This window comes from Dreissena polymorpha, chromosome 1 (assembly GCF_020536995.1).
Source record: "Dreissena polymorpha isolate Duluth1 chromosome 1, UMN_Dpol_1.0, whole genome shotgun sequence".
NCBI classification, from domain to species: Eukaryota; Metazoa; Mollusca; class Bivalvia; order Myida; family Dreissenidae; genus Dreissena; species Dreissena polymorpha.
In genome coordinates, this window is record NC_068355.1 from 71,410,735 (window position 1) to 71,425,452 (window position 14,718).

At 36.9% G+C, this 14,718-nt stretch overlaps 1 protein-coding gene across 1 annotated transcript; it reads left to right on the forward strand.

Moving 5' to 3' along the window:
- The first annotated feature begins 263 nt into the window (after window positions 1-263).
- LOC127834540 (patatin-like phospholipase domain-containing protein 2) lies at window positions 264-9,264 on the forward strand. The gene is given in 9 exon segments (XM_052360456.1): window positions 264-788; window positions 1,623-1,855; window positions 3,246-3,311; window positions 4,048-4,315; window positions 4,759-5,058; window positions 5,428-5,563; window positions 6,407-6,526; window positions 8,277-8,319; window positions 8,322-9,264. Coding segments are annotated over 9 exon segments (1,932 nt in total). The 5' UTR covers window positions 264-625; the 3' UTR covers window positions 8,925-9,264.
- The last annotated feature ends 5,454 nt before the right edge of the window (window positions 9,265-14,718 follow it).

Consider the following 14,718-nt stretch of genomic DNA (forward strand, 5'->3'; position numbering starts at 1 on the left):
TTAATACAGTTAAAGTGACCAGAAGGCAGTCCTGGGTTTACGTTTCATTTTCAAGGGGGAGAACCTCCAAAGCCCCCGATTGCAAGAGTGGTCATCCCCTCCCGCACAAACCCTTCGCTACTTCGTTGCTCAATAACAATCGTCGATGGCATAATTCGCACCCCCTTTTCAAAACCTGGCTACGGGCCTGATAGCATACACATCAATTGGTGTGCATTTATATACTTATTTGCCTATCTATGTTTTTGGGGTTAAATAAGTATTTAGGATATATTACTTTCTGGACGTGAGGTTACAACATGTATTAAGTGGAATCAACTGAGTTTCTTAACGTGTGCTTTCAGATAATTTATGTAACCATAGACCAACAATTTGTTGGTCGCATCGGAGACGCAGATAATTTGACACAGATTTCGACCGCGCGGAATGTCGGTTTGTAGGTCACACGATAAATTTTGACCAATCAAAAAGGCGCTCTTAGGGGGCGCGTCAACAACGTCAACACCTCGCGAATCGGACCAAAACAGTGTTATTGTTTAGATAATACGGTCAGGAAACTCCGATTTACTCGAACAAAATAATTATTTGTGATCACTATTTAAATAAAAGTGTCGTTGTGTTCGGTATGAATTTCTCGTTCGCAGGATGTGGCTTTCTCGGAATATATCACGTTGGAGTGGCTAGTTGCCTTCGACAGCATGCACCACATCTGATCGAGACCTGTCAGTTCGCAGGGGCAAGTGCTGGGGCCATTGTATCCTGCTGCTTGATATGTAACTGCTGTTTAGGTATGCTGGCTTTGTATTTCATTTAAAGTTGTGAGACATGTATCAATTGTATGTTTTGTTTTAATTGTATAGGTTGGCAAAGTGCCAGAGAGTACTTAAGGAAATAATGTATGTATAGCGTGTGATTATATATTATGTAATGTTCAGCCCACGGCACCCACATTGACACAGTTCAGTGGGTACTTTAAAAGTCACTGACCCTGCAGTGCTCCTGGCTTACAAAATCAGCTAACCTTTATACACTTTGTGTCCACTTTAACCCATTCATGCCTAGTGGACTATCCCATCTGTCTAAATTGGATCAATTTATTTTCAAAATTTGGGATGTCTAGTATAATTATATTTAGAATATTTATTGCAGAAATTCCTTAAAGCAAACAGCGCAGACCCTGATGAGACGCCGCATCATGCAGCGTCTCATCTGGATTTACGCTTTTTGCCAATGCCTTTTTTCTAGACGATACTAAAACATAAACGGGTTAATTTTCATTTATTTTTGTTGCATGTCACTGTTAATATTAGCAAAAAATATGATCAGCCTCAGGTTATCAGAGTAAAATTGTAGTCTTCAATGTCTGTCATTGTGAATCAAATTTTATTCACTTCTAGTCGTGCTTTGTTCCTTAATGATTGTACAAATAAAACATCTGTGAAAATATTACTCTGTATCATTTATGTGCTGTACAATTACTGCAAAGTTGATTACCCGGTAGTTGCATTTTTAAAGCCAGGTCAAGTAACTTTGTGGTCAGTATACATGAAATGTTGAGACATTAGTGTGTCTGGACAAGTGGATTTGAAAGTTAATGTCAATTTGTGGTTACATTTATATAGGTGACTGTACAACATTTACACTCCGGCTGGCAACAAAGGCTCGTTCATCCACTCTTGGACCTCTTCATCCGCGTTTCAAGATCGTCAAAATCCTCAGAGAAGCCTTACGAGAAGTATTACCAGACAATGCACATGAAATCGCCAGTGGAAAGCTTCACATTTCACTCACAAGAGTCAGTGATTGGAAAAATGTTGTTGTATCCGAATACAGCTCAAAGGAAGAGCTGATTCAGGTAGTAATAAGATAACCAAAAGAAAATAGTTTATTTATTTAAGAGAAAAAACTTAAAATAAACTTAAAATATTAATTTAGCAGTGACCATTGAGGCCATTTTTAACCCTTTACTTCTTGAGTCTCAGATACATATTTTCATGCATTTTTAGTCCCTTAGAATGTTATATTTAATTTAAGACCTTTCTTACTAGATTCAAGTTTTTTTAAGGCTTCGTTTCCCTTAGACACTGATAAGCAGCAAACAGTATAAAACCTGAACAGACTGCGAGTGACCGGCAGGCAGTTATGGTTTTATGCTGTTTGCACATAGCCATTTTCACTTTGCTTCAACATGGGAAAGGGTTACGGTAATCAGCCCACATACCTGAGTTGTGACTTATGTATGTAAATAAGTGCAAGACACATTACTTTATATTTTGCATTTTAGAAAACCAATGCTCATTATTACAATTCTTAGCTCACTTAGTGTAGTGAGTTTTTTTTAGTGATATCCATCATTATAAAGTAGTTATCTTGAGCAATATTTCAGAGAAATGTTTTTCATTGACTTCAACCTTTTGCAATTGGACGAAGAAGGAAACACAGGATATATTTTTGACCATTTTTTGTTTTTAAAAACCTATTACCAGTCTCAAGTGTAAATTGTATTAATGGAGAAGTTAGGTTAATCAGCTAAACTATATATAAAGATCATGTAAGCAGTTTCAACATAGCTAGTAGAATGAATTTTGATAATCTATTGTTAAAGAATACTCATTTGAAAGCATCAACTGGTATGACAAATGACAAGCACTTTGTTTCACAATTTGATGACTTATTATGTGTAATTGATGCATTATAGTCTTTTACTTCTCAAATAACTCACATAGGCTACTTACAAGGAAGCATCATTAGAAATTTCAATTGAAGCATAATTCTGCATTTGTCAGTTTTGTCAATTTAAATTCCTCCAGATTAGGCTTTAGCTGCCTTGCACTTTATAGATGCAAATGTTACCATTATTTATTAAACAAACAAAATGTGTTTTTTTACGGTACATGTATGAAAGTTAAATTAATATAAACAAAATGTTGTTTTTATTTAAGCTATATATATACTTAAAGTTAAACAAAGCAAAATTTTAAGAGCAATCAACAATTATTCAGCAAGAAAGTGTCTAGACATAATTTTTTTGACCATTTGAAAATTTCATTTGACCCCTGAGAATTTCAAGCACAGGGTAAACATAAAAAACATTGAAATTCCAGATTTGCATGCATGTATCATGCACAGCAGGTATATACAATGTACACTTTAATCGCGGGATACGGATTTGTAACTTGGAATGTTGGAATGTTATCGAGGATAAATATTCCATGAGTCACATTGTTTGATGTTCTGCTTTTCAGGCGTTGATGTGTAGCGCCCATGTTCCATTCTACTCTGGCTTGGTTCCTCCAATGTTTCGAGGCGTGGTAGGTTTCAAAAACATTGTAAAAAATATTTATTTATTTAAAACCTGCAAGCACTGCAACTGTTGCATTTAAAGCGATTTTTTGCCCCAATTTTTTTTGGAAATGTACTGGTACTATACCAATTTGAAAAAATAATCAACAAAAACCCTGAAATTGGGATAATTCAAGTAGTGAAATCTTAAGATTGAGAATTATGGGTCATTTTATGGGCTTGATGTAAATTGCACAATTCAAACAAATTCAAATATTCATTGACATGAATTTTGGCTTGAAATGTTCTGTTAATGCACGTTTGGCTTGAAATGTTCTGTTAATGCACGTTTGGCTTGAAATGTTCTGTTAATGCACGTTTGGAACGTAATTTGAAATGTTCCTTCCTTTTGGATATTTTTCAGATGGCAATATGGAATTTTGTATTTTTTCCTCAATCGGTAAAGTACCTTTCCTTTTACAGGTACCTTATAAAGAAGGAAAAAAGTTGCTGATTAAAACAAAGTGTTTCTTGTGTTGTATAACAACAAAGTGTTTCATGTGTTAAGCAAGCCCTGATAATTTTTATAAAGAGATCCAAACTAAATTGTCAAAATGCCAAATATTGAAGTCATTGGAATTTATTGATATTTAAGCTGTTGAAAATTCTTTAAAAAAAGTTATTTTTGTAAAACTATTTACAAGGATTTTTTCGTTGTTGCATCTGTTGAAATTTGGGATAATGAATATTTATTTACTAATTCAGAGGTATGTGGATGGTGGTCTCAGTGACAACATTCCTGCCATCAACGAGCAGACGGTCTCCATTTCCCCGTTCTCCGGGGAGAGCGATATCTGCCCCAAGGATCTGTCTGCCAACACGAACCACATATACCTGGCCAACACAAGCATGCAATGGACGATGGAGAATGTGTACCGATTGTCCCGTGCACTGTTTCCGCCTCACCCGGCTATACTTAGTGATATGTGCCAGCAAGGCTTTGATGATACACTCAAGTACCTGCAGAACAACAGTATGACTTCTATTGATTTCGCAAGATTTAATAATTTTTAAAGCCTGATGAAAATAGCAAATTAAACAAAATTGCTATGTACGTCAAAATATACAAAGCTTGTTTTTAATTCTAAGAGAACAATGAGCGAACAATGTACATCAAATTTGAGTACCAAAATATTATTTGTAAAGAAATTTGAATTTGATTCATTTATCAGTGAAAAAATAACAAATGTTAGTTTGAATGCATAAATAAATCAAAATAAATATATGCAAAGTTTCAGCTAACAAACAAGGAACAACTTATTCAAATTGTGCATTTACTGTGCCATTATAAATTAAATGTGTTTTTTTCCTGAGGATCTATTTTACGGCATAAATCAGGTTGAGAGAGAATTAAATTTTTCACAGAACATGGTAGAATAGTGCAATTACCTGAATGTTATTTGTTCCCTGCTCCAGATCTGTTATCCTGCGTGCGCCACCTCAGTGTTCGCAGCGTGATACGTCAGGTCAAGGTGCCTGTCATGGAGATGGAGCCCACACCTGTGACCTCCTACCCAGAACTTGATATGCCCAGTATGTCCTGTGTGCCAAGTACGTCCGATGCATCGTGTATGGCTAGTACGTCGGGGCTGGCTCGTAGGTCTGGTATATCCTGTGAGGAGCAGGGTGAGGATTGTGACCAACACAACTGCCACGAGTGTAAGAGGAAAAGACATATGGCTCTAGTGGACAAGCTGCCCCACAAAGTGGGCTCCGGTAAGACAGGCATTCTAGATGTGTCTTATTGACCATGCTATTGGATTGTTGTGTTGTATTAGCATGCCTTCTTAGGTTTCAGTATATCATTCAAACACTGTTGACAGTGTACTTTTTTTTTCAAAACATGCTGGTCACAGTTAAGCCCCTGCTTTCTGTTTACCTAAACTAATTAAGTGAAGTCATAGCCTTATTGCGACTACACAACAAAATATTTGAATTTTAAATGTTCACTACCTTTCTACTATAAATTAATTGATGTACAATCTATTGCAATTTGAAAACAGTTTGCTTAACTTGCCTGTGTATTAAAACATACTTAAGCTTTTATCTGTCCCAGTTGTTCATACTTTTGTGTGGCTGTTCCAGCCCTGCAGGAGGCAATAGATGACATGAATAGGGGCCTGAAGGGCTATGTGCACCGACACCGCAGTCTGAAGATCCTCTCCATGCTGGCCACAACATGGTTCCTGCCTGTAGACATGAGCCTCACATTTGCAGTCAGGTACTTGCGGTACTATCTCACATTAAAGAAGTGAAATTCTTGAATGTTCAGGAATATTATCTCCTAATCTTTCTCCACTCAGTTGCAATGTGAAAATGGCTATGTGCAAACAGCATAAACCAGACCAGCCTGCTAGTAACTCGCAGTCTGTTCAGGTTTAATGCTGTTTGCTGGCCATCAGTATCTAAAGGTTGGAAATGAAGTCTTTAAAACAATAATCTGGTAAGAAAGGTCTTTGTGAAATTTAACTTTCTAAGGGACTACAAACACCATAAAATAAGTATCTAAGTGGTTATAAAGGGTTAAAGTAGTGAATTTCTTGAATGGTTAGGAATGTTATCATCTAATCTATTGCTTTTTAACCCTTTCCCTCTCGGAGGCAAAGTAAAAATGGCTATGTGCAAACAGCATAAAACAAGAACAGCCTGCGAGAAACTTGCAGTCTGTTCAGGTTTTATGTTGTTTGCTGCTCATCAGTATCTATTGTTTGAAAATGAAGCCTTTAAAATTTGAAACTAGTAAAGAGGTCTTGAATTTTATTTAACTTGCTGATGGACTACAAATGCGTCAAACTATGTTTATAAGTGAAAAAGGGTTTATTATCAACTTAATCAGAATGAATTTTAAATGAAATTTGGTAAATGATATCATATTGTTGATTAACATTTGTTGTAAGTTTCACTAGCATTTCTGTTTTCTTAGTAATTGTATGCAATAAAATAAGTCAGATTTTGAAATGATTACAAAAGTTTTTAAGAACTATAATTGACTAGTATACAGATTAGTATGTTAATCAAATTAATTATAACTTTATGTAGTCAAATGTTAATGTTTTTTGTGCAGGTTTCTGGAGTATCTACCTCACCTGCCACGTGATGTTCAGGCTGTATACAAGGAGACTGCTGACATCTTGCGTTATCTTGTGACAAATATCAGAAACCATCAACGCAGATATACGGCCAGGTACGTTCAATTGTTGTACGGCCAGGTACGTTCAATTGTTGCATGATTTAGATTTTATCATCTTATCTTTCTGATTAAATACTAAATTGTAATTGATCAGGGTATATATATATATGTGTGTTTATAGGGTCATTCGCCCTGTGTTTTTCTACATGAAGTTATGTAGATAAGTTTATTTACGCTTTTAATTGAAAAAGAAATAGATTGATACATTTCCAGAAACATTAACATTATATGGTTGAGAAAAGATATACATGTGATGCATGTAAATTAGCGGACCAAATCTTCAATAACTATTTGGTCAATGTAAATATTTCTTTGATATTTTATCTAACATGTTTTTTTATGTTCCACCCACTATAGTGGGGGACATATTGTTTTTGCCCTGTCTGTTGGTGTGTTTGTTTGGGCCAACTTTAACATTTGCCATAACTTCATATTTGGCATGCATGTGTATCTTATGGAGCTGTACATTTTGAGTGGTGAAAAGTCAAGGTCAAAGTCATCCTTCAAGGTCAAAGGTCAAATATATGGGTCAAAATTGCTCATTTAATGAACACGTGCAATATTGAAGATGGCAACTTGATATTTAGCATGCATGTGTATCTCATGGAGCTGCACATTTTGAGTGTTGAAAGGTCAAGGTCATCCTTCAAGTTCAAAATCAAATATATGGGGACATACTGTTTCACAAACACATCTCTTGTTTTTGTGCTTAATTATGCCCCCCTTCGAAGAAGAGGGGATATATTGCATTGCTCATGTCGGTTGGTCGGTCTGTCGGTCCGTCCAACAGGTGGTTGTCAGATGATAACTCAAGAACGCTTGGGCCTAGGATCATGAAACTTCATAGGTACATTGATCATGACTCGCAGATGACCCCTATTGATTTTGAGGTCACTAGGTCAAAGGTCAAGGTCACGGTGACCCGAAATAGTAAAATGGTTTCCGGATGATAACTGAAGAACGCATACGCCTAGGATCATGAAACTTCATGGGTAGATTGATCATGACTTGCAGATGACCCCTATTGATTTTGAGGTCACTAGGTCAAAGGTCAAGGTGACCCAAAATAGTAAAATTGCTTTCGGATGATAACTAAAGAACGCATACGCCTAGGATCATGAAACTTCATGGGTAGATTGATCATGACTCGCAGATGACCTCTATTGATTTTGAGGTCACTAGGTCAAAGGTCAAGGTCACGGTGACCCGAAATAGTAAATTGTTTTCGGATGATAACTCAAGAACGCATACGCCTAGGATCATTTAACTTCATAGGTAGATTGATCATGACTCACAGATGACCCCTATTGATTTTGAGGTCACAAGGTCATGGTCACGGTGACCCGAAATAGTAAAATGATTTTTGGATGATAACTCAAGAACGCTTTTGCTTAGGATCATGACACTTCATAGGTACATTGAGCGTGACTCGCAGATGACCCCTATTGATTTTCAGGTCACTAGGTCAAAGGTCAAGGTCACAGTGACAAAAAACGAATTCACACAATGGCTGCCACTACAACCGACAGCCCATATGGGGGGCATGCATGTTTTACAAACAGCCCTTGTTTTATTTATTTTTTTTAATTTATGAATATATATTTTACTGATTTACTTAGAATACCTGATTAATATATTGCTTGATTGGAGATGGGGGAGTTCATTCCTTTCCTCATCATCATGCTGTTGCAAATATTGAAGACATATGTATTTAAAAATCTTATGTGAATTTCTGTTGGTGCAGGTTCACATGCCAACTTGCAATCACTGAGATCAACTACAACATTGAGAACGATATCTGCCCCACACCATCCCCCCAGCACAGGTCACAGAGTCCAACAAACCATCCAATATCCGCAACCTGAATTTCGAATTTGCTGTCGACCTTGACACAAAGAACCAGTCCCAGTCCAAGAATGATTCAGTTACGCTTGATCATTTACCTCTTCATCGGGATGTTGTTCTTGCGCCTTTACCTGGGTCCCGGCCAAGGGCTGACAGTATAAGTGCCAGACTTAATTCACCACTGATGTTGAAGAAGCATTTAAAGAGTTCAGGTCTAAATGCGGAGTGGTTTGACACATTTGAGCAGTGCCTTCATGTCACAAACCAGATGGAGGCTGTCATGGCATACCATTACAGAGATGAGGGAAACACAGGATGTTACATGTTTGAAGAGATATATTCATTCGCTGATGGTGATATTGAAATGGGATGCGAAGATAATCAACCCGAAACTGTTGACTTTCCGGAAAGGCCAAGGAGTTGGTCTGAAGGTCATTGTGACAAGAAATTCAAACTGAACCACTTGGAGAAGGATATAGAAGAGTTTCTAGATCAAAGGGCAAGTATTGTTTTGAAGGAAGAAGATGTAATAAAAACTAGTTCGTAATGCTAAAGTTGAAGTGGGGATGAAATAATTCTATGTTTATTATTATGCCCACCTTCGAAGAAGAGGGGGTATATTGCTTTGCACATGTAGGTCAGTCGGTCCGTCCACCAGTGGTTTCCGGATAATTACTCAAGAACGCTTAGGCCAAGGATCATGAAACTGCATAGGTACATTGATCATGACTCGCAGATGACCCCTATTGATTTTCAGGTCACTAGGTCAAAGGTCTAGGTCACGGTGATCCGAAACAGTAAAATGGTTTCCGGGTGATAACTCAAGAATGCTTAGGCCTAGGATCATGAAAATTGATAGGTAGATTGATCATGACTCGCAGATGACCCCTATTTTAAAAAATAACGGCATGATTGACTTGTCTTGAAACAAGTGCATGTGCGAGTACATTATATCACTGGATACTATTTACCTGACTGACAAAAGCATGTTTATGGGAATCACTTGAGCAGATAAAACCAGTGTAAACATGCTTCAAGGGTATTGATTGTTATCATATCACTAATGGCCTTTGTTTGAGAGAGGCTTTCAGCTGATACTCATGTCACAGGATGAGTTTTCCGCTTCACAAACACTTAATTCTAAACACTTAAAAGAAATAACAAAACAAATAGAATAAAAGAGCACATTGGGACATGTGGTTTACTTTCATTCGGAAGCTGACCTTTAAAACGTAATAATAGGCCAATTTTTGGTAACATGACAAAACATTGTTGACAAGAACATGCAAGAATCAATATTTTGAAATATAAAAAACCTAAAGTGAAGGATTATTTTTATGCCCCCAAAGGAGGGCATATAGTGATAGGACCGTCCGTCTGTCTGTCTTTCCGTCACACTTTGCATTTAGGTTTCGCATTAAGGTTTCGAGAAATGATCATAACTTCTATGTCCCTTCACATAGCAACTTGATATTTGGCATGCATGTGTATGGAGCTGCACATTTTAAGTGGTGAAAGGTCAAGGTCATCCTTCAAGTTCAAAGGTAAAAAAACATGTATCAAAGCGGCGTAGGAGGGGCATTGTGTTTCTGACAATTACATCTCTTGTAAGTTTTAATATTCATGATTTACAAAAGATGGCAAAATAAAAAAACATACGGGGTGAAATTTGTGTGGCTATAACGTTTTTGAATTGGCAGGAACCCTGTAATTTGAGCTTCAACGATTTAGCTATGGCAATATATTGCAACAAACTTATCCAAAATTGTGCAACCATTACATAAGTTTTCCTGTAAAAGTAATTATTGAAATTCTTTCTTGTATCCAGTTGATTGATCATTATTTCTCATTTTTAGCTCATCTATTTTTTGAAAAAAAATTATGAGCTATTGTCATCACCTTGGCGTCGGCGTTGGCGTCCGGTTAAGTTTTGCGTTTAGGTCCACTTTTCTCAGAAAGTATCAATGCTATTGCATTCAAACTTGGTACACTTACTTACTATCATGAGGGACTGGGCAGGCAAAGTAAGATAACTCTGGCCTGCATTTTGACTGAATTATGTGCCCTTTTTATACTTAGAAAATTGAAAATTTTGGTTAAGTTTTGCGTTTAGGTCCACTTTTTTCAGAAAGTATCAATGCTATTGCATTCAAACTTGGTACACTTACTTACTATCATGAGGGGACTGGGCAGGCAAACTAAGATAACTCTGGCGTGCATTTTGACAGAATAATGTGACCTTTTTATACTTAGAAAATTGAAAATTTTGGGTTAAGTTTTGTGTTTAGGTCCATTTTATTCCTTAAGTATGAAAGCTATTGCTTTCATACTTGCAACACTTACTAACTATCATAAGGGGACTGTGCAGGCAAAGTAATGTAACTCTGACTGGCATTTTGACAGAATTATGTGCCCTTTTTATACTATGTCGTTCATTGTGAGAAAATTGAAAATTTGGTTATGTTTTGTGTTTAGGGTCCACTTCATTCCTACAGTATCAAAGCTATTGCTTTCATACTTGCAACACTTATTAACTATCGTAAGGGGACTGTGCAGGCAAAGTTATGTAACTCTGACTGGCATTTGGACGGAATTATGGGCCCTTTATACTTAGAAATTGAAAGTTTGGTTAAGTTTTGTGTTTTGGTCCACTTTAACCCCTAAAGTATCATAGATATTGCTTTCATACTTGGAACACTCGCAAACTATCATAAGGGTACAGTAAAAGGACAAGTTGCATAACTCTGGATGTCATTTTTACGGAATTATGGCCCTTTTTTGACTTAGTAACTTTGAATATATGGTTAAATTTTGTGTTTGATCCACTTTACTTCTTAAGTATCAAGGCTATTGCTTTCAAAACTTTCACGCTATCATGAGGTTACTGTACCTGGCAAGTTGAATTTTACCTTGACCTTTGAATGACCTTGACTCTCAAGGTCAAATTATTAAATTTTGCTAAAATTGCCATAACTTCTTTATTTATGATTAGAATTGATTGATACTTTGACAAACTACTCTTACCTGACATACCGACAATAGACTCCACCCAAACCATCGCCCGTGACACCCCCTTCCCCCCCCCGAATCCCCCCCCCCCCCCGAATCCCCCCCTATTTTTTTTTTTTTTTTTTTTTTTTTTTAAGATCATTTCACAAATGACCACCACACCCTCACACTATAACCACCACCCCACCCAACCCCTCACCCAAATTTTTTTTTAAATGGTTAAAAAACAAAACTATTTATTTTGATTATTTTATGTTTGAAATACCGTCCAACCATCGCACCCAAGAATCCCCCCCCCACCCGAATTCCCCCACCCCGAATCCCCCCCCCTAAATTTTTTTTTTTTTTTAAGATCATCTCACAAATTACCACCACACCCTCACACTATAAACCCCCCACCTCACCCCCCATTTTTTTTTTGAAACGGTTTAAAAAACACAAATATTTATTTTTATTATTTATGTTTGAAATACCGTCCAACCATCGCACCCAAGAATACGCACCCCCCCCCCCCCCCCCCCCACCCGATTTTTTTTTCCCTTTTTTTCCGCATTTTGGAAGATAATGTAATAATGTCCCACACCCCCACACAATGCACCCCTCTTCACTCCACCCTTCCCTCCTTTGTGATTGAAAATGAGAGTCCCTTCACCTTTAAAAAAGAAAATAGATGAGCGTTCTGCACCCGCAAGGCGGTGCTCTTGTCAATAGATGTTTTCATTGTTTAAAACCATTTTTAATTAAAACTTATTTAATGTGTCTTTATAATTAGTAAATATGTAGAGATTGTCTTTCTGTGTGTGTTAAAACTAGTTCTTTAGAGTTTTAAAAGATTATGAGATACTTGTGTTTCTGTGTGTCACATTATTCCTACATCTGTCTGTATGTACATTGTTCCTAAATATATACACACATGGATCTCCTAACAATCGTTACAAAGTCAATTCAAACTTGAACAATACAATATGGAAAATGTTCCAGATGGCGGCATACAATATTAAGTTATAAAAGTCAATGAAAATTGGTGTTTTTTTGTATTAATATTTGTTTCAAGTGTGCTGTAATGAAAGTGGCTTGAACATTGTTAAATCATTTCTATTGAAAAATACAAGAAGCAGATACATTTGGCACAACTCAAGGTGATTAAGATCACTTTTGATGAACAGGGAAGATTTCTGTATTATTTTCAGATACAGTCTGTATCATTTTTAGATACAGAAGTCAATTTAAATATTGACATAATATCAGGCTGTTCACAATATTATAAAAGAAATACATTTGCATACTTCATTTCATTATTATTATATCCCCATTACCATTGGTAATGGGGGCTATATAGGAGTAACTTTGTCGTCGGTTGGATGGTCGGTCTGTCCCGAATTTCATCCGATCTTCACCAAACTTGGTCACAAGTTTGTATCTTGATGATGTTTAGGTCAAGTTTGAATATGGGTCATGCCGGGTCAAAAACTAGGTCACGGGGTCACTTAGTGTGTTTTAAAACCGAAAGTTTTTTCCGGATCATAACTATGTCATTTATCGTTAGATTTTAAAATTACTCTGTACATTTGTTCACCATCATTGGACGGTGTGTCGCGTGAAAAATGTACGTCAATATCTGGCAAAGTCAAGGTCACACTTTGAGTTCAAAGATTAAAAATGGCCATAAATGAGCTTTGTCTGGGCAATAACTATGTCGTTCATTGTGAGATTTTAAAATCATTGGCACATTTGTTCACCGTCAATGGAGGTGTGTCGCGCGATAGAATTACGTCGATAACTCCAAGGTCAAGGTCACACTGTGAGTTCAAAGGTCAAAAATGGCCATAAATGAGCTTGTCCGGGCCATAACTATGTTGTTCATTGTGAGATTTTAAAATCATTTGGCACATTTGTTCACCATTACTGGACGGTGTGTCACGTGAAAGAATTACGTCGATATCTGCAACGTCAATGTCACACTGTGAGTTCAAGGTAAAGAATGGCCACAAATGATCTTGTCGGGGCAATAACGATGGTCATTTATTGTGAGATTTAAAAAAACCTGGTACATTTGTTCACAATCATAGGACGATGTGTCATGCGAAACATATGTCCATAACTCCAAGGTCTAGGTCACACTTGGAGTTCAAAAGTAAAAAAATGGCCATAAAATTGAAAGAATTCAAGAGTTCAAAGTTCGAAAAGGTCATAAATGATAATGGCATTATAATTCTTAAAAATCGCCATAAATTTGATTCTCTCTTGTTTTGTGAAGACAGCATGCAAAAATAGTCTGTGTCAATACGTCACGTCTGTGACAAAGCTCTAGTTTCATATTGATATGTTCAAGTTGTTAGACCCGTATTTTTGTACTGTTTTTAGCTCACCTGAGCACAACGTGCTCATGGTGAGCTTTTGGGATCGCCTTTGTCCGTCGTCCGTCTGTCTTCAACAGTTTTGCCTTGTGAACACTCTAGAGGCCACATTTCTTGTCCGATCTTTCATGAAACTTGGTCAGAACATTTGTCCCAATGATACCTCGACTGAGTTCGAAACTGGGTCAAAAACTAGGTCACTAGGTCAACCAAAAGAAAAAAATTGTGAACACTGTTGAAGTCACATTTGATGCCCTATGTTCATGTAACTTTGTAAAATGTTTGTCTTAATGATATGTTTGGTGTGTTTAAAAATGGTTCCGGTCCGTTGAAAACATGGCCGCCTGGGGGCGGGGCAGTATTCCTTATATGGCTATAGAGAAACCTGTGAACACTCTAGAAGTCACAATTTTTGCCCAATCATCATGAAACTTTGTCAAAACATTGTTTGTTTGATTGATATCTCGGATGAGTCCAAAAATGGTCCTGATCGGTGAAAAAACATGGCCGCCAGGGGGCAGGGCAGTTTTCTCAATATGTATATAGTGAAAACACGTGAACACTCTAGAAGTCACATTTTTGGTCCAATCTTCATGAAATTTGGTCAGAACATTTTTTTCCTGGATACATCGGTTGAGTTCGAAAATGGTTCGGATCAGTATAAAAACATGGCCGCCCAGGGGAGGGGGGTCTTTTTCCTTATATTTATAAAGTAAAAAAGCTTGTGAACATATTTTTTGCCTAATCATCATGAAATTTTATCAAAACATTGGTTATGTGGATATCTCGGACGAGTTTGAAAATAGTCGTGAACATTTAAAAAACATGGCCACCAAGGGGTGGAGCAGTTTTCTTTATATGTATATAGTGAAAACATGTGAACAGTCTATAAGACACATTTTTTGCCAATCTTATGAAATTTGTTCAGAACATTTGTTTCCTTGATATGACGGTTGAGTTTAAAAATGGTTCGGA